The following is a 26826-nucleotide window of genomic DNA, read 5'->3' as shown; positions in this document are numbered from 1 at the left end:
AGAAGCTCCATCTCAACATGGGGAGAAACTTCTTTACTTTGAGGGTGGCAGAGCACTGGAGCAGGCTGCATGGAGAAGTGGTGGAGTCTCCATCTCTGGAGGCTTTCAAAACCCACCTGGATGTGTTCCTGTGCAACCTGCTCCAGGTGAACTTGCTCTGGCAGAGGGGTTGCACTGAGTGATCTCGAGAGGTCCCTTCCAACTCCTGCCATTCTGTCATCCTGTGCTCTCTGACAGCTCTTGTTAAAGTGCTGATAACTCCTCCTGCTCTCACATCCTGACCGAAGTAGGGTCAGCAGTCATGTCACCACTGCACAGGATGCTCTCAAAGCTAAAGCATTTTCTTAGGTGCAGCAACCTTTTGTCCAGGGAAGCTGTTGGCACTCACAGGATGTCAGGGGTTGGAAGGGACCACTGGAGACCTTTGAGTCCAACCTTCTCTGCCAGAGCAGGTCCAGGCAATGCAGTGCAGGTCACATAGGAACACATCCAGACAGGCTGGAAAGGCTCCAGAGAAGGAGACTCCATAGCCTCTCTGGGCAGCCTGTGCCAGGCTCTGGGACCCTTACAGGAAAGTTCTTCCTCATGTGGAGGTGGAACCTCCTGTGCTGCAGTTTCCATCCATTGCTCCTTGTCCTATCCCAGGGTGCAAGTGAGCAGAGCCTGTCCCTGTTCTTGACTCTCAGCCCTCATAATCTGAGCTTAGAGAGCTCAGTTTAATAAGAAGGTGTTTAAGGCCAGGTTGGATGAGGCCTTGAGCAACCTGTTCTAGTGGGAGGTGTCCCTGCCTATGGCAGGAGGTTGGAACTGGCTGAGCTTTGAGGTCCCTTCCAACCTAAACCATTCTATGATTTAAAGTACTCTGATGTTGTTTCCTGATATGCACAAAGAAATCACTGACAAATAAACCCTCTGTGTCTGCTCCTGTGGCAGTCTCTTGGATCTCTTTGGGAAGAGCATCAAGGGCACCTGCACAATCTGCTGAAGAGATTCAAAAGCCCAAAGCAGAGCTCTGGTCTGTGCTGCTTTCTCCTCCCACTCTGACACAGAGCACACAGAACTACCCATGTTGCACAGGGCACATGCAGCAGGTTGGTACTCACTCAAAGATCTTTCCTAGCTGGTCAACATCTGAATTTCCACGGAAGAGTGGTCTGAAAGAAGAAAGAAAGGTTGTTAGGATACAACTGTGCCTTCATTAGTGTGAGTCTGTATTTGCCATGGACAGCTGCCAACAGAGGGTGAAAAGGTCTTAAGGGTTTCTATCTCTTTGTCCAGTCTGGGAGTGCCCTTTTCTACTGGAAGTGATGAAAGCATGGACAGATGAGACCTGGTTTGGAAAGTGTAATGCTGGCCTTTAACACAAGTGAAATAACTTCCAACTCACAGTACCCTATAAAGAGGAGAACTGCTTTGGTTGGAAAAGACCTCTGGGATTGCTGAGTCCAGCCACTGACCTAGCTCCTCGTGGACTCAAGGTGCTCTTGTGCCCAAGAGGGCAAATGGCATCCAGGGGTGCATCAAGAAAACTCTGTCCAGCAGGTCTAGGGAGGTTCTCCTCCCCCTCTGCTCTGCCCTGGGGAGACCACCCTTGGAATATTCTGTCCAGTTTTGAATCCCCAATTCAAGAAGGGCAGGGATCTACTGCAGAGAGTCCATCTCTGAGGATGACTGCAGGACTTGAAGATCTCTCCTACAAAGAAAGACTGAGAGCCCTGGGGCTGTTTAGGCTGGACAGGAGAAGGCTGTGAGGGCATCTGGCCAATGTCTGTAAATATGAGGGGTGGGTGTCAGGATGAAGGTGCCAGGCTCTTTGCAGCCATGCCCACTGTCAGGGCAAGGAACAGCAGGTACAAGACAGAACCCAGGAGGTTTCACCTCAACACAAGGAGGAATTTCTTTATGGTGAGGGTGCCAGAGTGCTGGAGCAGGCTGCCCAGAGAGGTTGTGGAGTCTCCTCCAGAGACTTTCAAGGCCCACCTGGATGCATTCCTGTGCGACCTGTCCTGGGCGATCCTGCTCTGGCAGTTGGACTCAGTGATCTCTGGAGGTCCCTTCCAGCCCCTACCATGGCCATTAAACCATCAACACTATCATTACCACAGCGGTTCTCACTATAAAGACCACACCTGGACAGCTTTTTCAGCGAGACAAAAGCAGAGTGATTGTCATGCAGCTCAGTACAACACAACACAATTAGGGAGGTAACAATTCCAAATGACATTCGGAAATGTGCTCCTAGGGCGAAGGAGGCAAAGAAATGGCAATGAGTTGATGCAGGTCTGTAAAGGATGAGCTGTTGAATGGTACAGAATTTACCTTGAAGGAGAGGGTAACTTCTGCTGCATAAAGATATGTTCAGGGAAGAAACAAACGGACAGAGCTGAACGTTCAAAGGGTTTCAGAGAAAACAGTGACTGAAAATACTGCCAGAGTGGTGCACACCTTTTGTGGAGCCACTAAGATGCTGAGGGGCCTGGAGCATCCAACTCAGGAGGAAAGGCTGAGAGCTGGGGCTGCTTGGCCTGGAGAAGAGCAGCCTGAGAGGATCTTCCCAGTGCTGATCAATAGCTAAAGGCTGAGTGTCAGGAGGATGGAGCCAGACTCTTCTCAGTGGTGTCCAGCGGCAGGAAAAGGAGCAACAGACACAAGCTGGAACACAGGAGGATCCATGGAAACACAAGGGGAAAATTCTTCCCCCTGAGGGTGGCAGAGCACTGGAGCAGGCTGCCCAGAGAGGCTGTGGAGCCTCCTTCCCTGGAGGTGTTCAAACCCACCTGGACCTGGTGCTGTGTGATGTGCTCTGGGCGATCCTGCTCCAGCAGGGGTCTGGGCTGGATGGCCTCCAGAGACCCCTGTGATCTGTGACTCTGCTACTCAGCTGTAGTCTTTCTCCTCTCACTGCCCATGCTCAAGCCGTGGATCTGACCACGAGTTCATCCTGCACAAGGGCACTTTACACCTTGGCTCTCTGGCACGGACAAGAGGGATCCACGTCCCTGCCCACTGCAGCCAGCAGCACAGAGTGCTGTGACACCTCGCTCCTGCACACCTCTGCACGCCTGTGTCCCTGAGCCGCAGAGCTGCAGGACTCGCTGCCCGGGGCTGATGAGCACTTTGGCTGCTCTGTGCCTGCTGCCGCTCAGGCGCCAGCTGCTCTGTGCGGGGACACTGACAGAACAACTCTCCAGGCCCAGCTGGAAACCACACAACAGGAGACTGAAACCCTCTTGCTTATCATCCATGAGGAGCTTTGCTTAGTGTGATTCTGATGCTTGCCATGTACATGGTATTTACTAACTGCAGCCTCCTTGAGGAGACCACTTCAGCTCAGAGCCTCCTGCCTGGTTAAGCTGTAAGGCATGCAGCAAAGACCCCCAAAGCTTCACCTCACTCAGATGGGAGCACTCCTCCTGCTGCAGGCTCTCAGCCTGATTTCCCAAACGCTCAGAAGCTACAATCCCAGGCTGGTTTGTGGCACTGGATGCTCCCTACCACAACCAGAGAGTAGTGGGGGCTGGAAGGGGACCTTGGGGATCACCTAGCCCAACTCCCCCTGCTGAAGCAGGCTCCCCTAGATCAGGCTGCACAAGAACATGCCCAGGCAGGTCTGGAATCTCTCCAGAGAGACTCCACAGCCTCTCTGGGCAGCCTGGGCCAGGGCTCCAGCAGCCTCAGAGTAAAGAAGGTTCTCCTTCTGTTCAAGTGAAACCTCCTGTGCTCCCGTTTGTGCCTCTTGCTCCTTGCCCTGTCACTGGACACCACTGACAAGAGCCAGCCCCAGCCTCTTGCCCCCCACCCTTTAGCTCTTGCTGAGCATTGCTCAGATGCTCTCTGGGGCTGCTCTGCCCCAGGCCCAACAGCCTCAGGGCCCTCAGCCTTTGCTCCTCACAGAGATGCTCCAGGCCCCTCTGCATCTTTCTGACCTCTGCTGCACTCTCTTCAGCAGTTCCCTCTTGAACTGGGGAGCCCAGAACTGGACACAATAGTGCAGGTTGTGACCTCACCAGGGCAGAGCAAAGGGGGAGGTGAACCTCCCTCGACCTGCCGGCCACACTCTTCTCAATGTGCCCCAGAATATGCTCCAAAATCAGGCAACATGGCAAGCTTAGACCTTTTCTTGACTGACTGCTTAGAGCTACTACCAGACAGCTCCTCTGAGCATTTCCTCGTGGCTCCAGCACTGGAGCACCAGGACAAACCCCCACGCTGCAGGAACCCCTCCATGCAAGCAAGAAGCTGATGAAAGGTTTCCAAACGTCTGCTGAGCCTCCTGCTCTGGTGAGGCCTTGGCACAGCCAGCCCTGCTCTCACATCACCTTAGGCACTGTCATGCCAAAACAAGTCTAATTCCTGGGATTTTTAAGGCAGGATTTTCCCATCCTTGCTGCTCTTTCAGACCCACTAAAGGATAAACCAAGACTTAATTCTTCTGAATCTGAAATTGCCCAGCACAAGGTGACCTTCCAGGGGGCTTTGCTGTTCCACCCTACTGAAGTGTTACTAATTCACCTCTCAGCCTCCAATCCACCCTACCCTCCTGACTGCAGCAGGGTGCCCACTCCAGCTTAGGCACCTCTGATGGAATTAGATCTGCCTGAGGAATTTTGGCTGGAGGTTCAACTGCAATCTTGGATGGATGATTGGAGATGTGAGCAGCAGCCATGTGAAGAGGAGGCTCAGGGCAGAGCTCATTGCTCTCTACAGCTCCCTGAAGGGAGGCTGTAGCCAGGTGGGGTTGGGCTCTGCTGCCAGGTACCCAGCAACAGAACAAGGGGACACAGCCTCAAGCTGTGCCAGGGCAGGTCTAGGCTGGATGTGAGGAGGAAGTTGTTGGCACAGAGAGTGATTGGCATTGGAATGGGCTGCCCAGGGAGGTGGAGTTGCTGTGCCTGGAAGTGTTGAAGCCAAGCCTGGCTGGGGCACTTAGTGCCATGGTCTGGTTAACTGGCCAGGGCTGGGTGCTAGGTTGGGCTGGCTGCATTGGAGGTCTCTTCCAACCTGCTGACTCTATGGTTCTATGATCTCAGCTCACCTCTTGGCCCTGGCTGCTCTTCAGGAATCACTGCCCAGCACTGCAAGTGCAGGACACATAAAAACCTTCACCTCCAGCTGAGTGGTTTTTCAGTTCTGTTCTTACTGGTGGGCAGCAGCTCTGCCAGCACCACCCAGCTGGGCATGCCCAGCAGCAACAGAGATGGAACACTTCAGAGAACCATTAAGGCTGAAAACCACCCAACCTTCAACCCAACACCACCATGGCAACTAAAGCATGTCCTGAAGAGCCATGGCTACACTATGTTTAACACCTCTGGGGATGGGCACTCTGCCACCTCCCTGAGGAGCCTGTTCCAGGCTTTGGGAACCCTTTCAGGCAAGAAGTTTCTTCTCATATCCAACCTAAACCTCTCTTGGGGCAACTTGAGGACATTTCCTCTCATCCTATCCCTTCTTCCCAGAGAGAGGAGCCCAATCCCCCACTTGGCTCCAATCTCCTTTCAGGGAGCTGTAGAGAGCCAGAAGGTCTCCCCTCAGCCTCCTCTTCTCCATGCTAAACACCCCCAGGGCCCTCAGCTGCTGCTCCCCAGCCCTGTTCTCCATCCTCCTTGCCCCTCTCTGCTCCAGCACCTCCATGCCTTTCTTGGAGTGTATGCCACAAAACTGCCCCCAGCACTCCAGCTGTGGCCTCCCCAGTGCTGCTTCCAGAGGACAATCCCTGCCCCGATCCTGCTGGCCACACCATTGCTGATCCAGGCCTGGCTGCTGTGGCCTTCTTAGTCATCTGGGCACACCCTGGCCCAAATTCAGCTGGCTGTCACCCAGCACCCCCAGGGCTCTCTCTGCTGAGCAGTTTCCAGCCACTCTGCCCCCAGCCTGGAGCATTCATGGAGTTGTTCACCTTTGTTCTCAGTACCTTTCACTTGACGCCCTCACCCCCGCACCCCCTGAGGTTTATGTATGCAAGCCCAGCCCAGAGATCTTGACTTGGGGATATGTTCTCCTCCCTGTGATGCTAATCTGTGCAGGACTGATTGAATGAGTGATTTAGGAGAATTCCTTCTTTTGCTCTGAGGAGAGGCCTGCAGCCAGGTTTGTCTCCCGTGGCAGAACAGATGAGCCTCTCCTCTGGACTTCAAAGCACTCCTAAAGTCTTGGCAGCTTTATCTCAGGAGAGACAAGTTCCAGGCAAGGGCTACCCATGGGAACACAGCTGACTTCTGTCTGCTTGCTTGTTCCTCCCCATTCTCCTCTCTCTGCTGAGGAGGCATTGCTTCAATGCTGATCCATACTTAAAGGCTGGGTGCCAGGAGGATGGCAGCAGGCTTTGTTCGGTGGTGCCCAGGTTAGGGGCACAAACTTGACCATAAGGAGTTCCATCTTAAGATAAGGAAGAGCTTCTTTAATGGAAGAGTGAGAGAGCCCTGGCCCAGGCTGCACAGAGAGCTGGTGGAGTCTCCAGCTCTGGAGGCTTTCAAAACCCACCTGGCCATGCTCCTGTGTGACCTGCTCTAGGTGACCCTGCCTTGGTAGGGGGCTTGGGTTGGATGATCTCCAGAGGTCCCTTCCAGCTCCTACCAGCCTGTGATTCTGTATAAAAGCACAGCAGCAGCTGATGGAAGTGGTGAAAGGAACTCCAGAAGGTGGTCAGGTTGTAGCAGTTAAGTGCAGGAGTTTGTCTGTCTCTGTGTCTAACAGCAACAAGGTGGCTGTGAAGGAACTCAAAAGGCCAAAGCCAAGCAACATGAGCCAAGGAATCCTGCATCATGCCATGGGCAAGCTGCCAAGCTCCACAGCCTGTGACTCAGAGATCCAGTTAAATGATGGGGCTGGCTTCTTTTGCTTCACCCTACAAAATGTGAAGAGCTGGCAAATAATTTTGTCAGATTCTCTGTGCCTTGTCAAGAACTTTCAAATCAAACCCAACCACCTTACACCAGCATTGGGGGGGGGGATAGAAATAGCAGGAGCTGGACTGCCCTTCACTCAGAGGGACTGCTTCTGAGCTGACTCCTCACTTCTGCTCTCATCACAGCTCCTTTTTGATGGACCCTCTGGACAAGTCTGTCTTACAAGGATGAGAAGAGAAGCTAAGGCATGATAAAAGGATAACAAACTGATGCATCACTGCTTAGGGATGGAGATCCTTGGCCCTTCTGATAGGTAAAATCAATCTGGTGCAGCAGAAAAGCTTTGCCTGCAAACAGCCCCCAGCTGACAGCAGTGCAGGCTCTGGACAGTTACCACTTCCAGTCACAAGTGCCTTGCCTCAGCTCTTGTGCAATTCCAAGTTCTCATTTGAAACCTAACAGTTCTTGCACTTCTCCCTCTCCTTTCCCTTGAATAGTATCCTTGTGGGGGAGGCTGCCAGACACAGCATAGGAAGAAGTTACTTCATGTAGAGCTTGATCACAACTGGCTCAAAACTTGTAAGAGGCAGAAGAAAAAAACCCAACCTGACACAGATCAAGGCTGTGGCTGAGGAACTGCTGACAGAAAGCAGAGCAGCCAGTTTGAGATTCTCCTCTTAGTCTTTGCCAGCCCAGCTGTTGGACTCAAGACCTGTCATCCTTCAAGCAGAAGACTACCACAGCCACCAATAACCTGGTAAGAACAGTGGGGCCATGCCAGCAGTTAACTGCTATGGGAATCAACTCAATGCTCTCTGGTGGTCCTTTCCCAACCCCTACCACTCTGTGCATGCAGAGGGGAAAGGGAAAAGTGAGTAAAAGGCGAACCAGAGGCACCCTGCACAGCTCTGCAGCCTCCTGTGCAGATTGAGTTGTGGATTAAAAATCCAGCAAAAAGTAAGAGAAAGAGCACAAATGAGAGAGAAAATAGAGTCACAGAATGATAGAATCAAGCAGGCTGGAAGAGAGCTCCAAGCTCAGCCAGCCCAACCTAGCACCCAGCCCTGCCCAACCAACCAGACCATGGCACTAAGTGCCCCAGCCAGGCTTGGCTGCAACACCTCCAGGCACAGCCACTCCACCACCTCCCTGGGCAGCCCATTCCAATGCCAATCACTCTCTCTGCCAACAGCTTTCTCCTAACATCCAGCACCTCAACATCTCTCTTGAATTGAGGAGCCCAGAACTGGACACAGCATTCAAGGGGTGGCCTGAGCAGTGCTGAGCACAGGGGCAGAAGATCCTCCCTTGCCCTGCTGCCCACACTGCTCCTGAGCCAGCCCAGGATGCCATTGGCTCTGCTGCCCACCTGGGCACTGCTGCCTCCTCTGCAGCTCCTCTCTGCCAGCACCCCCAGGTCCCTCTCTGTCTGGCTGCTCTCAGCCACTCTGTCCCCAGCCTGTAGTGCTGCTTGGGGTTGCTGTGGCCAAAGTGATCTCAGAGAGCTTTGCCAACCAGGACAGTTCTAGGACTTCATTGTTCATTTTTTCCCTCTGGTAAAACGTTACAAGCTGTGAGAGGGAATCCTCAGGTTTCCTCCCCAGATGGGCTTGAGCTGCCTCTGTGTGGTGCTGAGCAGATGTTTTGATCTCTGCCGACCTGTGGTGCCCCCACAGGAGGTGCTGGTGGCACCTGTTGCACTAAGCCTCTCTAATTCACAGACAGCCCCCAAACATCAGAAGAACTGCCACCTCCCCCCCAACAACTGCTATGTCTCACCACCTTCAGCTGTAACAAAACCCTCCTGGTCAGAAAGAAGATGCCAGGGAGGGGATTAGAGCCCTCCAGACCAGAAAGGCAGGGAGATCATTTTGGCACTAACCAGGACCTGTTACGTGAGCAGCAGAGCAATTTCACCTTCAACCTCTTGCACCAGCTGCTGAGTCTGGGTGTCAGAAGACACGAAAGAGGATTAGAAGGGTGGTGTGAAGAAAACACTTTAATTTGTAGCAGCTGTGCTGGCTCACAGTGAATTACTAACCACCTGCAGCAGAACCTGAGATAAGCACTGGAGGTCACAAGTATGCCTAGCAAGCAGGCGAGGAGAGGCCATGCAGCCTGCACAGGCCACTTGCTGCAGCTCCTCCCTCACCAATGCTTTGTCCCCTCCAGGCTGGCCCAGGACAGGGCACAGTAACCTGAGTTCACCTCTTGAGAGCTCTCTGGTTTCTCATCTTGCTCAGCTGTCAGTGGTTGGCCAGGGCTGGATGTTAGGTTGGACTGGATGATCCTGGAGGTCTCTTCCGACCTGGCTGATCCTAGGATTTTCCATGCAGTATTTCCCACTTGAATCTCTGCTGTGAGGAGAGGCTGAGGGAATTGGAGCTGTGCAGTCTGGAGAGGAGAAGGCTCCAAGGTGACCCTGTTGTGACCTTCCAGCATCTGAAGGGGGTTACAAGAAAGCTGGGGAGGGACTTTTTAGGCTGTCAGGGAGTGACAGGACTGGAGGGAATGGAACAAAGCTGGAAATGGGGAGGTTCAGGCTGGATGTTAGGAAGAAGTTGTTCAGCATGAGGGTGGTGAGAGCCTGGAAGGGGTTGCCCAGGGAGGTGGTTAAGGCTCCACTCCTGGAGGTGTTTCAGGCCAGGCTGGCTGAGGCAGCCTGCTCTAGTGTGAGGTGTCCCTGCCCATGGCAGGGGGGTTGGCACTGGCTGATCCTTGTGGCCCCTTCCAACCCTGCCTGATTCTGTGATTCTATGAGTCCTGACCAAAAGAAGGACTAAAGTGAACTCCTACTAGAGAGATAAAAGAAAACAGAACTTCCAGGTGATGCCACTGCTCAGAGGCCTCCTCCTCCATGCAGCTGCAGCATTAACACATTTTATGGTGTGCATTTGTGTGCTTCAGAGCTTCCTAAATTAATTCTGGGACAACTTTTATGCTGTTACTTTTTCCTTGCCATTCCTGAGCCATAGCCCTGCTCCTGTGCTGTCTGTGGCACAACTCTGGAGATGCTGAGGGGACTGGAACCTCTCTCTTAAGAGGAAAGGCTGAGGGACTTGGTAGTTTTTAGCCTGGAGGAGAGATGACTGAGAGGTAGTTGGAGACAGAACAAGGGGGAATGGCCTCACACTGAGGCTGGGGAGGTTTATATTGGACATGAGGAAAAAGCTTTTCATGGAGAGAGTGGTCAGGGACTGGAATGAGCTGCCCAGGGAGGTGGTGGAGTCACCCAGCCTGGCTGTGGTTAAGGGTGGTTTGGATGTGGTGCTTAAGGCTATGGTTTAAAGTGAGTCTTGCAGAGCAGGGTTCTGGGTTGGACTTGGTGACCCTGAGTGGCTTTGCCAACCTGCATGGTGCTGTGATTCTGTCATTCTGAGAGGGGATCTCATCAATGCTGAGCAATACTCAAAGGGTGGGTGGCAGGAGGATGGGACCAGGCTCTTTTCAGTGCTGCTCAGGGACAGGACAAAGGGTAACAAGCACAAACTTTAACACACCAAGATCCATCTAAAAATGAGGAGGAAATTCTTTACTTTGAGGGTGGCAGAGCACTGGAACAGGCTGCCCAAAGAGGTGGTGGAGTCTCTCTCTGGAGATACGCAAAACCTGCCTGCATGTGTTCCTGTGTGACCTGCTCTGGGTGATCCTGCTCTGGCAGGGGGGTTGGACTGGATGGGCTTTGCAGGTCCCTTCTAGCCTCTGACATTCTGTGGTTCTGTGAAGGCAGTGGCCAAGAGTTTGGGGCTGGGAGGCCCTGAGCTGGCAGCTGGCAGCCACTCAGAGATCAAGTGCAGCAGGAGAGCTGCCCTCCTGCAAAGCCTGTGCAGCTTCCTCAGGTGCAGGTGGCACACGTTCCTGCGTGACCTTCTCTAGGTGAGCCTGCTCTGGCAGGGGGGGTCGACTAAGTGATCTCCAGAGGTCCCTTCCAACTCCCACCATTGGATCTGTGACTCTCTTGGCTTTTGACATGATTTGAATGGGCAGAGCATACAACTCTGTCTTTCCAGCAAGAGTATTTCCTCTGTCTTGGAGGTACGGAGAAGCTGTGGCTCTCTCAGGCACCTCATATCTTGAACTTCTCAGCCACACCCTTCCAGGTTGTTCACCACCTTCATGACCATCACAAGTAGTTCCCCAAGGTCCAGATGGAGCTGGCTGTCATTTCTGGAAAAACAAATCTGCTCTGCTCAGAATTACCTCCCCAGATCCTCTTCTGGAGTGAGTAACTGAGTGAGAGCTTCCTTCCGTGGTAAGCCCTTTTCTGTCTTGCTCTTCGTACGGTTGTGGCTGGAGTCTTGGCCAAAAATGGACTTTCCCAAAAGGCCTGGGCCCTCTTCAAACTCTGCTCTCACTTTCTGGCCAAGAGCCCTCACCATCAAGACTCTGGAAAGATGCAGATGAGCAGCACCTACCACTCCTTTTGCCACTACTTTCCAGAAAAGGCAAACAGATTCCAAGGCAGGAGAGATGCAAGAAGCCTCCTTCTGTGCCTCACTGGGCATGACCCTCCAGCTGGGTCCTCATACCCTCCTCCATGGTTAATGCCTGCTGAGGCCTGGTCCTAACTGGGCATCCTCATTCTCACAGCAGCAGAGTTTGATTCAGCACTGCCAAACAGGCTCCAACACAACAGCTACAGGTAGGCAAAATCCTTTGCTGTGTGTAGCAACTCAAGCGCCGAGAGCTCACACCCTGCTTCTTTCCACGTAAAGAGCACTTCAAAGATCACTCCCTTGTGGCACAGGGCCTGTGCTGTGCTGACTTAAGAGTGAGACCTCTTTCATGAACATTATCTAATGACAAATGAGCTAATAATTCACTAGAGGTCAACTTCTGGATGGTGTAGCTGATGGACTCAGCTACCTGCAGGTAACAGATTCCAGCCCAGTCACAATCAATTGTAACTGAATCCGTGTGCCAATTCACTTCAGCTCAGCACAATGAATGAGTGGAAACAAAGTGTCCCCTTGGATCATAGAATCATACAAGCAGCAGGCTGGAAGAGAGCTCCAAGCTCAGCCAGCCCAACCTAGCACCCAGCCCTGCCCAATCAACCAGACCATGGCACTAAGTGCCCCAGCCAGGCTTGGCTGCAACACCTCCAGCCACAGCCACTCCACCACCTCCCTGGGCAGCCCATTCCAATGCCAATCACTCTCTCTGCCAACAACTTCCTCCTAACATCCAGCCTAGACCTGCCCTGGCACAGCTTGAGACCGTGTCCCCTTGTTCTGTGAGTCCATGATTTCAGACTAGCGCTGTGCCACCTGCACATGAGGGAGCTGCACAGGGTTTTCAAGAGGGGAGCTCTTCTGCTAGACTTGAGCCCTGTGTGGCTGCCAGCTCAGAGCCACCCAGCCCTCATTTCCTGGCCATTGCCTTCAGAGAGTCACAGAATCACACCATGGCAGGGGCTGGAAGGGACCTCCAAAGCTCAGCCAGTCCAACCCCTCTGCCATAGCAGGACCACCTAGAGCAGGTCACACAGGAACACATCCAGGTGGGGTTTGAATACCTGCAGAGAGGGAGACTCCACAGCCCCTCTGGGCAGCCTGTGCCAGGGCTCTGTCACCCTGACAGGGAAAAAATTCCTCCTCATGTTTAAATGGAACTTCCTCTGCCTCAGCTTCCACCATTGCCCCATGGCCTGTCCTCGGGCATCACCCAGCAGAGCCTGGCTCCAGCCTCCTGGCAGCCACCCTTCACCCTTGCCTGACCCCACACCTGAGCTTAGGGCAGCTTAGACTTGGGGAGCTAACAGCATTTCTGCTGCTCTTAGCCTGCCTCAAAGCTCCCTTCTGGTTTCTGTGCCGTGGGCAGTGCCAGCTTTGGTTTCTATGGTTTATCAACCGTTTACCCTGACCAACAGATCTGCTCCTCTGACTGAAAGGCTGGCACAGCTGGAGGCTGGAAGGGAAACCACAAGTGAATGGCCTGGCACTCACCCACCACTCATCTCCAACCACAGCCCCACACAGTTAGTGCATCTAACGGCTACCGATCAGCCCAAGTGCAGACACTTGGAGAGATAGCAGCTAGAAAAGGCTGGAGGCAGAACGTGAGCTAAGGCCCAGCAAGGGGTCTTACCCTTCATAGGCTCTTGGCAACTCACATTATTTGTGCTTGAGAGCCAGTGGTGCTCTTCTGCCTGCTTGCCCTTCTCTCCATTACTGTGCATTTGTCCTCTGCCCAAAGCCAGTGGAGCTCTGCCTGCGAGGTCAGGTTAAGCAGAAAACAATTCCTGCTTATCCAAACCCAGGAATAACAACCAAGTGCAGCCTTCTACCTTCCTCTGCTAGTAGTGTTTGAAGCAAACTGTCACTGTTCCATCAGATCACTAAGGTCACTGAGCTAAATCGTGGCTTGGGTCCATTCTACTTTAGAAAGGCTCGAGAAAAAACCCTCAGCCTTTGTAGCAGGCTGCCCACTTCCCTGGGGAGGAAGGAAAAACCCCATTTTAGTAGGTCTGCTATGGAAAAGCCATCAGCCTCCCACACCCCCACATGCACGTGAATGGCAGGAGAATAAAGGAGGAGAAGTGCAAAGCAGAGAATTCCAACAAGATCTTTCCAAGGAAGGAGCTTTTCCCCCAGTACAGTTGGGGCCTGGAGCGTGGTGAACTCTTCTGGCACCTGCAGCTTAAATCACAGTGGTAAGGAGGCAAGCTCACTCCCAAAAATGGCAGAGCTCTGCACCACCTTGCTTCAAAGGCTGCAAATGGAGCCGGGGAGCTTTTGCACTCCTAAGCTGTGAGCTCCACCTTTGCTCCTGGAAACAAAGACAAAACAGCAAACAGGGGAGGGAAAAAAACCCAACCCAAAGTGTTGCTGTGTTCAGTTTCCTGCTACCAAAACCTAACGGCAAGCAAGCAGAGGAGGGAATGATTACAGGCTGGAGCTCTTGGGCCACTAGATATGTTGGTTTAAGGTTCAGTGGAACACAGCAGATAATATGATTGCAAAGTCTGTGTCCAAAAGTGCTGTGTGATAAGGGGAACAGTTTGCTCCTAAACAGCGTTTAAGCTGTTTGCCAGCACCCATGGGAAACCCAAACTAAAGCAGTGCTCACACCAGTATTTGCTCCCTTGCCTCTTGCCTAGGTGTCTCTACTGTCTCGGTTTTACTCTTCCTTCCCTCCCCGTATCCACTTGTACCTCCTTCTGGGATAAAGGAGGTGCAGAATCAGAGCACTGTGGGATCCTTCAGGTTGGAAAAGTTCTTTTAAGCTCATTGACTCCAACCATTCCCCAACCCTGCCAAGGCTGGGGCTAAACCATAGCTCTCAGCACCACACCTCTGCTCCTGGAAACACCTCTGGGGATGGGCATTCAGCCACCTCCTTGGGCAGCCTGTGCCAGGCTTGGAGAACCCTTTCAGTCAAGAAATATCTTCAAACCTCCAACCTGAACCTTCCCTGGTGAGGTTATTAGGAAGAAGAGACCAACTCCCACCTGGCTCCAGCCTCCTTTCAGGGACTTGTGGAGCACCAGAGTGTCTCCCCTCAGCCTCCCTTTCTCCAGGCTAAACAACCCCAGGTCCCTCAACTGCTCCTTCCCAGTCATGTTCTCCACCCCAAGCCTGGAGTGCTGCACAGGTGGAAGGGAAAGAAGGCAACAAGTACCCAGCAAGGCAGTAAAAGGAAAGGTTGTCTCCAACAGCTGCTTCTCAGCGTTAGCTGCATCCTACCCTCACTCTACCAAGTCCAGCAGAAATGCAGACTGATGATTGCCCAAAGGCATGGTCATTTTCATGGAACCACAGAATGGGTTAGGTTGGAAGGGACCTCAAAGCTCAGCCAGTTCCAACCCCTGCCATAGGCAGGGACACCTCCCACTAGAACAGGTCACTTAAGGCCTCATCCAACCTGGCCTTGAACACCTCCAGGGAGGTTGTGGAGCACAGAATCACCCAATGTGATCAAAGGTCACATTGGGTGATTCTGTGCTCCACAACCTACCTGGGCAACCTGTGCCAGTGTCTCACCACCCTCACTGCAAACAACTTCTTCCTAACATCCAGTTTCAGTCTCCCCTCTGCCACTTCAATCCCATTCCTCCTCATCCTGTCATTACAAGACCTTGTCAGTAGTCCCTCCCTAGCTCTTCTGCATCCCTGTTCTGGTACTGGAAGGCCACTCCAAGGTCTACTCAAGGCCTTCTCTTTTCCAGGCTGCAGAGCCCAAATTCTCTCAGCCTGTCCTCATAGCAGAGCAGCTGAAGCCTTCTGAGCATCTTGGTGGCCTCCTCTGGACTGGCTCCAACAGTTCCCTGTCCTTTTTTTCTGATGGGGGCTCCAGAACTGCACACAGGACTGTAGGTGTTGAAGCAAGGCCTGGCTGGGGCACTTAGTGCCATGGCCTGGTTGGTTGGACAGGGCTGGGTGCTAGGTTGGGCTAGATGAGCTTGGAGCTCTCTTCTAACCTGCCTGATTCTATGATTCTAAAGTGGAGCCTGTGGAAGTCACACTGCTTGTTGCCAGTGAGGCAACACAGGACATACAGACCTGGCAGATTCCTGACTTCTGCAGCTTTTGACAACCTCCCAAATTCAGGCTGTGAATGTCAGGCTGACCCTGTGTTTGGCAAGAGGAAGAGAAGTCCTGCTTTTATCAACCCCTGCTCCAGGGCACAGCGAATTCCCACTGAAAACAAATACCTCTGCTCTAGAGCCTTCAGCACAGGAGGGATGTGGACCTGATGGACCTGACAGATTTTGTCCAAAGCAGGTTCACAAAAATGATCCTGGGGCTGTAGCAGCTCTGCCCCCAGGACAGGCTGAGAGAGCTGGGGGTGTGCAGCCTGCAGAAGAGAAGGCTCCAGGCAGACCTAACAGCAGCCTGCCAGCACCTGAAGGGGCTGCAAGCAGGCTGCAGAGGGACTGTTTGCAAAGGCCTGCAGGGACAGGACCAGGGCAATGGTTTGGAATGAGAGCAGAGCAGATTGAGACTGGAGGTGAGGAACAAGTTGTGCAGCAGGAGGCTGCTGGAGCACTGCCACAGGCTGCCCAGGGAGGTGGTTGAGGCCCCATGGCTGGAGCAGGCTATTGAAGGTGAGGCTGGAGCAGGCTGTGAGCAAGCTGCTGTGGTGGAGGATGTCCCTGCTGAGTGCAGGGGGTTGGGCTGGATGAGCTCTGGAGCTCCCTTCTAGCCCAACCCATACTGTGATTCTGTGACACTGCACATCTGCATCCGCAAAGAGGTAAAAGCTAGAAGTATAACTCTCCCAAATTTAGCCAACCATGCTGGATGTGGAGAGCCAGTGAGGGTCACACATCATAAAAGGACAAAGAAAATGCACCTGGGGGGTTGCTGTGTGGCAATATTTCTGATCTGTCAGAATACTGAAAATTAAATGAGGGGGGAATGTAAGATTGAGCATGGTGCAAAGGTCTGGGTTCAGCTGTTTTGTCCTGTGTCACTCTCGCTGCAGATGCTGAAGTTGTTGCCTTTGCTACTGGCAGTGCTTGGGATAAGAGGAAATCTTCAGAAGTCTGCAGTGCAGGGTTTAATTGATACTCCTAAAATCCACATTTTTCCCCCTCTCATTTTCTGACCTCATTTCTGAGTCAGAGATGACAGAGGGTGGAGGAAATAATTCTCTCCAGGCCATTTGACCAGGCAAGAAGCCTAAGAAAAATGATTTTTCCACAGGCTAACGTTAATAAGTAGTAGAATTCCAAAGTTGTTTTGCAAGACTTCAGTCAGCATTTTGGACTTCATGCTGTATCAGGTCAGAAGTTGTTTCTCTGCAGTATGGCTTCTCCTTGGAAAGCAAAACAGCTCTGAGCTTGAGGCCAACCACTTTACCATTTTCTTTCATTTTTCTGCATGGCCACTTCTTGATTTCACAGTGCCACAGTTTCTAGAAGGAGCCCTCCCAGGTGATGCCCATGTGCACTTCTTGCAGTGAGCTCAACCCAAAGGGGTGTGATTGGCTTCATGTGGAGACAGATTTATCCTGCTAAGGTTCCTGGGGCATTGATCCTCTCCTGTATGGTGTAACCTCCACACCAGTGGCCTTCCCTGGGGAAGTGCTGCTTCTGCCCTCACAATTCATCTGCATCCAGCTGGAATATTGTGTAGCAGGACAGTTCTGATGGCAAACTCAATGGAGTTAGCACCCAAAAGTCATGTATCTGTTTCTTTTGAGCTACAGTTGCTCAATACTCAGGCTAAAGACTTTACTCCTAAAACAAATCCTACCTCTCTTTCCTATCTCTAGGAATCAGCTTCATAGGGACTGCTGAGATCTCAAACATGCCAAAGGGGGACTATGAACACCACCTGATGCTCCAGTGCATGAGCTCCAGAGCAAGAAGGCTGCTGCCCACCATGCCCTGCCTTCCTCAGGGTGAATCCTTTACAGAATCCATCCTTACTCAAACTGCCCAACAGCCTCTGCAGCTCTCTGCCTTTGGACTCAGAGTAACAGGAATACAACAACACTCAGAGGGGCTTCACCAAGAGCTGAGCCAGGCTCCCATCAAACAAAGAGACCAAGGTGGCAACCATGATGGATTCTCAATGGGTGCTTACATTGTCTGCTGCTAACACAGCATCAGAGAATCAGAGAGCGGTAGGGGTTGAAAGGGATCTTTGGAGCTCATCCAGTCCAACCCTACTGCTGGAGCAGGGTCACCTAGAGCAGCTTGCACAGGAAGGTGTCCACGTGGATCTTCAGAGTCTCCAGAGAAGAGACTCCACAGCCTCTCTGGGAAGCCTGCTCCAGGGCTCTGTCATCCTCACAGCAAGGAAGTTTCTCCTTAAGCTCAAGTGAAACCTCCTGTGCTGCAGTTTGTGCCTCTGCTCCTTGTCTATCACCAGCAACCACTGAAAAGAGCCCAGCCCCATCCTCACAGCCTCCATCCTTTACCTGTTGATCAGCATTGAGAAGATGTCCTCTCAGGCTGCTCTTCTCCAGGGTAAACAGCCCCAGGGCTCTCACCCTTTGCTCCTCAGGAGATGCTTCAGTCCCCTCAGCATCTGTGCCCCTCCATTGGACTCTTCCCAGCAGTTCCCTGTCTCTCTTGAACTGGGCAGCCCAGAACTGGGCACAGTACTCCAGGTGTGGCCTCACCAGAGCAGAGGAGAGTGAGAATCGCCCTTGACCTTCTGGCCACACTCTTCCAACACATCCTCCCCAACACAAGCATGACCCAGTGCATGCAATCAGACATCACTGCCCACTGCAAGCTGAAAAGACAGAAGCAATGCAACTTTCTTACTTGCGACGGAACATCTCAGCGAAGATGCAGCCAACACTCCACAGATCAACTGGTGTTGCATAGCTGGACTGGAGCAGGACTTCAGGAGCTCTGTACCACAAAGTAACAACCTGCAAGAAGAAACAGGAGTGTAAGAGGGAGCAGGCTCAGCCTCCTAACTGTGCTGCCTTCACAGGTGTTCACAGGATGTCAGGGGTTGGAAGGGACCCAAAGAGCATATCGAGTCCAGCCCCCTGCCAGAGCAGGGCCATACCATCTAGCTCAGGGCACACAGGAACACATCCAGACAGGCCTGGAAAGGCTCTAGAGAAAGAGACTCCACAACCTCTCTGGGCAGCCTGTGCCAGGGCTCTGGGACCCTTACAGGAAAGAAGTTCCCCCTTGTGTTGAGCTGGAACCTCCTGTGCTGCAACTTACACCCATTGCTGCTTGTCCTATCCCAGGGTGCAAGTGAGCAGAGTTACAGAGATGCTGAGTGGCCTGGAGCATGTCTGTGATGAGGGCAGGCTGAGACCCCTGGGGCTGTTTAGCCTGGAGAAGAGCAGCAAGAGAGGGGATCTGATCACTGCTGACCAGCAGCCGAAGGGTGGGGTTCAAGAAGACAGGGCTGGGCCCTGTGACAGGACATGGGGCAACAGGCACAGCCTGGGACCTGGGAGGTTCATGTGAGCTTAAGTAAAAAACTCCTTCACTTTGAGAGTGGCAGAGCCCTGGAGCAGGCTGCCCAGAGGGGCTGTGGAGTCTCCTTCTCTGGAGAGATTCCAACCCCACCTGGAAGTGCTCCTGTGTGACCTGCTCTGGCTGACCTTGCTCTAGCAGTGGGGTTGCACTGGACGATCCCTGGAGGCCCCTTCTAACCCTACCATGCTGTGAAAAGTTCTCTCTGAAGAAACTGAAGCACTGACAGCCTTTTTTTCTCAGTTGGTTACATACTCAAACCCTCCCAAAGCTTGCTCAAAGCCTCATCCAGCCTGGTCTTAAACACTGCCAGGCATGGTTTAGACTAGATTTAGACTGGCTATTAGGAAGACTTTACAGTGAGGATGGTGAGACTGGAACAGGTTGCCCCGAGAGCTTGTGGATTACCCCTCCCAGGGGGTGTTCAAGGCCAGGTTGGATGAGGCCTTGAGCAAGCAGGTCTAGCAGGAGATATCCTTGCCCATGGCAGGGGGCTGGAACTGGATGATCTTTAAGGTCCTTTCCAACCCATTCTCTGAATCTATGAGATGTCCACAACTTCTCTGGGCGACCTGTTCCAGTCTCTTCACTCCCAGAACACAAAGATAAATAGGAGAATAACTTGTGAAGTTCTGGTAAAGAGGGTAGTGAGTGGCAAAGCTCAGGCTCAGTACAAAGCAAGGTGCAAGAAGAGTGGGGTTTGTTGCTGGGGGGTTTAGGTGCTGACAATGTAACTGTCCTCCAAGCCAAAAAGAGAACAATGGAAGCAATCAGCCGCAAGTGCTGGTCAGAGGCAGCTGAAACAAAAGCAAACACAACATTGATTACAATCATTACATGCTCTGACAGCCTTTGGAACTGGAGGGAGGCTCAGGGCTGTTTGCACAAGTGCCCATGTTTGCTGAAGGTCCTCTTCAGCACTTTGATCTCTCTTCCCAACGTTTGCCTTTGAAACGGCTCAATAAGGCAGCGCCAGGCCGGCACTGGCAGGCTCAGCTCGCACACAGCTGCCCGCAGCAGCACTGCTGCATGGAAGCTGGGCCCTGCTCAGCTCCATTCACCTCACTCCTGCTTTGGCACCATCCCAGCCATGCCCTCACCCAGATCACAGAACGCATCGGGTTGGAAGGAGACCTCCAAAGGTCACCTTGTCCAACCCCGCTGCAGGCAGCAGGGTCGCCTCTAACACAGAGCAGCTGCTCAGGGCTCCAGCAGGTCTGACCTCCAATGCCTCCAGGGATGGGGACCCCAGCACAGCTCTGGGCAGCCTGTTCCAGTGCTTCACCATCCTCACTGCCTTGTAGCTGAAGGGGGCTACAAGAAGGCCAGAGAGGTGGTTTGTGAGGGCTTGCAGCAGCGGGACAAGGGGCAATGGTCTCACACCAGAGCAGGGGAGAGTTAGGCTGGACACTGGGAGGAAATTCTTTACAGCCAAGGTGATGAAACACTGCCCCAGGCGAGGAGCACAGCTGGAGGGCAGTGCCCAGGGGCTGGCTGGGGGGCACAGCGCCGTGCCCAGGAGGCTGTGGAAGCCTGCAGCACGCTGGCTGCTGCTGCCACCTGCCCCCTGACTGGCACAGCACCCCAGGCTCCTGCGCCCTGCGGCGGAGGTTTCACTGCTGAGGCATTTGGAAACCCAGACCCCGAGGCAGAAGCATTTCCCAAGGGCAGCAGCTCGGTTCCAGCAAACGCCTCCGAGCGGAGGAAGCGGTGCGGAGCTGCTTTGATGCGCTCTGGCACTCCTCTGTCATTAGCGAACGACCGAGAGAACCATTCCGGTTTGGAAGGGGCAAGTCTGAGCTTCAGGCTGTGAAGCCGAGAGGGATCTGAGCCTGCTGAGCTTAGTGCGCCCAGGGCGATGCCAGAGCTGAGCCCTGCGCGGAGCTGAGCCCTGCGCGGAGCTGAGCCCTGCGCGGAGCTGGGGCAGGGCTTCTCCAGAAGCGCACAGGGTGCTGCAGCCCCGCAGCGGGTCTGACACAGGGCTTCACACTCTGCTCTCACCATAGAAACCCAGACAATATTTGTGGGCATTCCATCCACATCTGCAGATAAGGAGAAATGAAAATGGCTCTGAAGACAGGATATGGTGAGGCTCAAGGACCAGATCATCACTTCCTCCCCAGCAGGCTCCTGACTTAGAGCGAGACAGAGCCCTGCTTAGGTAAGCCCCAGCAGCAGGCAGCCAGGCTCTGCACAGGCCTCCTGAACGTCTTTTAGTGACTGTGCCTCACTTTAGTCCCCTCATCTGATAGATGTCCCTCCTGGGCTTCCTCCTTGCTCCTCCCCACAGTCACAGAATTAACCAGGTTGGAAAAGACCTCTGGGATCATCGAGTCCAACCTATCACCTAACCCTTCTGAGGAACTAACCCATGGCACTGAGTGCCTCATCCAGCTTCCTCTTAAACACCTCCAGGGATGGGGACTCCACCACCTCTCTTGCTGTGAAGAACTTCTTCCTAACACCCATCCTGGACATCCTTCCTGACACCCATCCTCGCTCTGCCTGTCTCTTTAGCCCCTCTCTTACACCAGCCAGGGTCACCCGGCTGTGTCCTTACCTCCTAGCTCCTCTCCCCTCTCCTGCCTTTCTGCCACCCAAGATGCCTGACTCCTGCCTCTCATGTGCAGACAGCCAGAGCCTGCTGCCTGGGCACATCCTGCGTGCCCTGCCTGCCCTCGTGTTCCCTGCCTGCTCCCTTGCACCACCGAACTGCCCCAGGTTTCACATCCTCTCCTTCCAACTGCCTCCAAATGCTCCCAGGCCAGACGAGCTCCTTTTTCCCCTCTTGGCCTGTCCCGTGGATACTCTGAGCCATTTGTGCCTCGTGGATTAAACCACAAAGACTGAGAATACACTGGAAGGAGCCTGGACCTATGGGAGCAGCTCTGCTCCTTCTCCCCTGCACATCTTACATCTCCATTACCCAGCTGGGATGGGACGAGAGCAGATAAGGACCTTATCAGTGGCTGCAGATCGCTGCTCCTAACAATTTAAATGTCAATAGATTCAGGCAGCACTTCAGGGCTGAAAAGAAATGAAAGGTGGATCTGGGAGGCACGAGAAAAGAAAAGAACATCTGCAGAAGTCTACCCAGGCTGTGTCTGAGCCCCTGTAGAAGGAAATGTGCTCAGTGAGAAGCCAGGGCAGAGCTGCATTTAGAGTCCGAAAAAGAAAGGCAGCCTCGTTTTGAAATGGAGCTTTCTGCCTTATTGTACCTGACAGATGTTGCTATCTGGGACCATCTGGCCCAGGAGTTCCAATGCTGCACTCCATGGCACCTTTTCTCTGAGGAAAAATCAGGCTGGTGGCAAGAATCTGCTGAGCAGCACAGACCCAGGGCTTCTGTCAGCCTCGGTTCATTTCCATACACTTCACAGAGCAGATTTTCACTTCTGGATAACTGCTGAATTTAAATGCACCATACACAGCCCTTTCCAAATATAGCTGCTGCCTGAACAGCAGAACAGTTCAAAAAGGACAAAGCCAAACAAAGGTTTAGGGATGGGGTTGAGTCATGCAGACACAAAAGGCCACATTTTGGTTTGCCGCAGCCTCTGAGCACAGAGCAGTGCCCAGTTGCACGGCTACAGGAACAAAGCAGGGATCAGACTGGAACACAGCAGCTATGTCTGTGCTGGGAAATTAAATGGGACAGGAAATGTTCCTTTGGCACCCAGAGCAGCAGGCACAGAGTGCCCTATGGCCATACTACTACATTCTCAGCCTCCCAGAGAAGGTGATGGGATGCAGGCTGCCACTGGGAACGGTTTCGGTCCCTGCCGCACTGTGCCCGGGAGCGGCCTGGGGGAAGCTGCTTGGCGTAACTCAGAGCCATGCCAGGAGCTCCTCTAACAGTTTAACAGTACAGACAATCGAGCTCCAGTCCCCACGGATGTCTCCTGGCACTCCTGAATCCACTCCCCAGCGAGTAAGGCTGTGGTCTCCCTTTCGCTCCTAAGAGCAGGTGGTTTGCTCTGCTGCCCTCTCTCTGCTGGGTCAAAGGGGACTCTCAGGAGGGAGGTGGGGTGGAGGAGGCATGGCCCACTCCTCATCTCACCCACCAGCTGATCCGATTTTGTCCTAAGTGCACTGCACAGGTCAGACAAACACATGTGCCAGCTGCTGACTGCTACTTGCCTAAGTGGTCCTGCTTCGCTGAGAGCTTGGACTCGGTGCTCTCTGGAGACCCCTTCCAACTCCTAGCATGCTATGATTCTATGACTGCCCCACATGTAGGCACCTTCCTTTTGCACATCTACAGCTGAATGAGGATATTTCTACTCCAATCAGAATCAAACTGTTTTGGTTGGAAAAGCCCTTTAAGCTCATCCAGTCCAACCATTCTCTGACCCTACCAAGGCTGGAGTTAAACCATGGCCCTCAGCACCACAGCTCTGCCTCTTGGAAACACCTCCAGGGATGCTGAAGAAAGCTACAAACCCTTCTAAAACGCTCTCTGCTTTCATAGAAATCGTTCCAGAAAAGCAATTAGCAGGGTCCTTAAATTCATCCCAAGTGTCCTTGACTGCAACTAGAATTCTGCTTCCAAACCTTTTGCTTCTGGCATTGTGGTTTCTGCAGCATCCTTTTGGGTGCTATTCTTGTTAATTCTATTTGCCATCAACCACTGCCTCATTTCATGGCTTAAAACATTTCCACATCACAAAAAAAAAATCTGGAAATTAATTTTTTTCAAACAAGTGCTCCCTAACAGCTCTTAAATTCATTCATTCTCAAGATCATAGAATCAGTCAGGGTTGGAAGGGACCAGGGTTGGAAGGATCAGCCAGTTCCAGCTCCCCTGCCATGGGCAGGGACACCTCACACTAAAGCAGGCTGTGCAGAGCCTCATCCAGCCTAGCCTTAAACACCTCCAGGGATGAGGCTTCCACCATCTCCCTGGGCAACCCCTTCCAGGCTCTCACCACCCTCATGCTGAACAACTTCTTCCTAACATCCAATCTGAATCTCCCCATTTCCAGCTTTGCTCCATTTTCTCCAGTCCTATCACTGCCTGACAGCCTAAAAAGTCCCTCCTCAGGTTTCTTGTAGGCTCCCTTAAGATACTGAAAGGCTCCCTTAAGATCATCAAGTCCAAGCCATTAACCCTACTCTGCCAGGCTCATCACTGAGCCATGTCTCCAAGCACCACGTCTCTAGGACTGGTGGTTCTTCATCCACCACCTAACTGTTTCCATTGCACAGAGAGGTATGGCTGGAGAGAGAGATTCTCTCTTAGAGCCAGAGGATGATATTTTCTCTGATCACAGAAACATGAACATAGTTTCCCTTTTAAAGTCAGAATGTCCCCAGCTACCCCTGGTGGCTGTTAGAAAGCACTTTGTTTCTTGACCTCCATGAAACCGACCCCCCTCCAAGTGCTGTGACAGCAAATGGATCTTTTCACTCCCATTGGTCTCTGGTTTTAGGCAGGAGCTCGATTAGCTGCCTTGTGACAAGTGGAAGGGTTGCTGCTCCTCATGCATGAGTTAAACCATCAAGCAAAGAAAAAAAAGTCCTGTTTATAGGTGGTTTGTGCTCACACAAACCACCCAGCAGCAACTTGTTACTTTCCACTCAGATGTCCTCTTGCACATGCTGAAGCATTTGGGCTGTGGGGAAATGCAAGGTGTAGCTTGCTGGGAAGAGACCTTGCCAAAGAAAGAGGCCATTCACTGCTGTCGTGCACACAGAGCTCAGCAGCAGTTTGCCTTGGTGACTTCTAGGAAGAACCACAGAGGCCAGCCCGATGCTGCTGCTGCAGAGTATTTCTAGGTACATCCGTGGTTAGCAGGAATGCATCTCCCTCTGTGTGTGTGTGTCTGATGCTCACACATCAGGTGTGGGCATGGAGATCTTTTACCTGCATTCGGTGGTTTCCACCTCAAAAGTCTCTGTGCACCAAGCGGCTGCGTGCAACAGCTCCCGGAGAGGGAAGCTCTGCAGGTGAGGGAATGTTTGTAACCACCACTGGTGATTCAGAACTTGCCTCAGAACTAATACAAGGAAATGTGTTCAAGCAGCTGATTTCACAGAATCCTCTCCTGACATCACACAGAGAACACTTCTGAGAGACTACCTGAAACTTCACTTGAAAAGTAGCTTAACTTTGGTGTGAAAGCTAGGGGTGGAAATAGCACCAGCAGCACTGCTTTACCTGATCCAGGGCCCAGGGAAGCCAAACAGTCACAGCCACAGAATGGTAGAGGATGGGAGGGACCTCCAGAGACCACCCAGTCCAATCCCCATGCCAAAGCAGGATTGCCCAGGGCAGGTCACACAGGATTGGATCCAGATGGGTCTCAAAAGCCTCCAGAGGAGACTCCACAACATCTCCAGGCAGCCTGCTCCAGGGCTCTGAACCCACACCATACAGAAGCATCTCCTCATGTTGAAGTGAAACCTCCTGGGTTCTGTCTTGTACCTGCTGTTCCTTGCCCTGTCAGTGGGCATGGCTGCACAGAGCCTGGCACCTTCATCCTGACACCCACCCCTCATATTTACAGACATTGGCCAGGTCCTCTCTCAGCCTTCTCCTGTCCAGCCTAAACAGCCCCAGGACTATCAGTCTCTCTTCACAGCAGAGATGTTCCAGTCCCTCCATCATCTTTGTAGCTCTTCACTGGACTCTCTCCAGCAGGTCCCTGTCTCTCTTGAACTGAGGAGGCCACAACTGGACACAGTATTGCAAGGGTGGTCTCCCCAGGGCAGAGTAGAGGGGAAGGAGAACCTCCCTGACCTGCTGGTTCAAACCCACCATATCCTAAGCTGTGTGGAGTGGAATTTTCTGGGGGGCAGCTCAGTTCTTTACAGAAGTGGCCAGGAAGCCTGTGCTGATACTGAGATGTGTTTACCTCTGGAGATGCTGGACAACAGCACGTGGAAGGGACAGGTTTTAACAGAAGACATTCTGCAGCCATGATCCACACTCAGTAACCAATCTCTCTCAGGGATGAAAAACCCAGAGAGGCAGAAAGAAATGAACACCACTGGTGTCCTACGCTGAGTCAAACATCCACTGTAAGGACAAAGAGAATCCCTTCTACAGGGGCAAAACCAACAGAGCATGAAAAGGTGGCAGCCTGTGGCACTGCCTTGGAATGCAGGATCTGGGATCTAGCAGCTCTCTGCTCGCTCAGCCACCTGCTGGCACCAGCCAGCTGAGGGAACACTTACAGTTCCTAGCACCAGAACTTGGCACTTGTTCCAGCTGCTTTGCTCTACTCCACATCTTCAAGCAGCCCCAAAACCAGCACATCTAGCACCCTGCACACTTCCACTGGTAGCATCCAGCTCTTTTGATCTCTCACACTACTCATGGCCAGGCCCTGGGAGAAGAGAATATGCAATCACCACATCGTTTTGGTGGGGAAAGACCTTTAAGCTCATCCAGTCCAACCATTCTCTAACTCTCCCAAGGCTGGGGCTAAACCACAGCTCTGCCTCTCTGAAACACTTCCAGGGATGAGGATTCAACCACCAGCCTGGGCAGCTTGTTTCCATGTTTGAGAACCCTCTCACAGTGAAGTTTCTTCTAATAGCCAACGTAAACCTCCCCTTGTGCAAGTTGAATATGGAGCTCTAAATTGTGCAAGGACCGAGCCACGGCTGAGTCTATGCTGAGGTGCCCAGAAGGTGTCCTGGTCTCCTCCTGAACTCATCAGCCTAGAGAATCTGAGCTTGCTAATGCAGAGCAGCTTTCCATTGCTACTAGAAACCCAAAGTCTGGTTAACAGAAAGAAGTCTCCCCACTTCCTGGGGTGCTGTACTAGGCTTCAGCTCTGAACAGAACAAACCTAAATAAAGCTAAACCATGAAGGCCACCACAGACCTCTCTGCTGTGGAACTTGGTCCCACTTCTGTTTCAAACCAACTCTACCAAAAGGGGATGATGCACGAAGCCAAGAGTGCCTCAGAGAAAGGATTGAATCCTGCCAGTCCTCCAGAGGGAAGCCTGTACCGTGGACTCTACAGCTGCTTCTCAATGGGGAAGAAGCTTTTAGTGGAACACAGATACCAAAACTGACCTGAACAAATGAATCACCCTCCAAAAGAAATCATCTCTACCACTCT

At 52.6% G+C, this 26826-nt stretch overlaps 1 protein-coding gene across 6 annotated transcripts in view; it reads right to left on the bottom strand.

Annotated features, from left to right (window-relative positions):
• The window catches only part of CDK6 (cyclin dependent kinase 6), a 159780-nt gene that overhangs the window by 11387 nt on the left and 121567 nt on the right, over positions 1 to 26826 (bottom strand). For 3 of the 6 annotated variants that reach the window (XM_064166901.1, XM_064166902.1, XM_064166903.1), the window contains 2 exons: positions 18073 to 18182; positions 1104 to 1154 (listed from right to left, as the gene is read on the bottom strand). In XM_064166901.1, the coding sequence (XP_064022971.1) occupies positions 1104 to 1154; positions 18073 to 18182 (161 nt within the window). Of the gene's footprint in view, positions 1 to 1103; positions 1155 to 2319; positions 2343 to 18072; positions 18183 to 26826 lie in introns of all 6 variants that reach the window. The other 3 variants (XM_064166905.1, XM_064166907.1, XM_064166904.1) reach the window with 3 other exon arrangements.

Source organism: Pogoniulus pusillus, chromosome 28, assembly GCF_015220805.1.
Source record: "Pogoniulus pusillus isolate bPogPus1 chromosome 28, bPogPus1.pri, whole genome shotgun sequence".
Taxonomy (NCBI): Eukaryota; Metazoa; Chordata; class Aves; order Piciformes; family Lybiidae; genus Pogoniulus; species Pogoniulus pusillus.
Note: the sequence above shows the minus strand (reverse complement) of the source record. Positions and strands in the feature narration are given on the sequence as shown.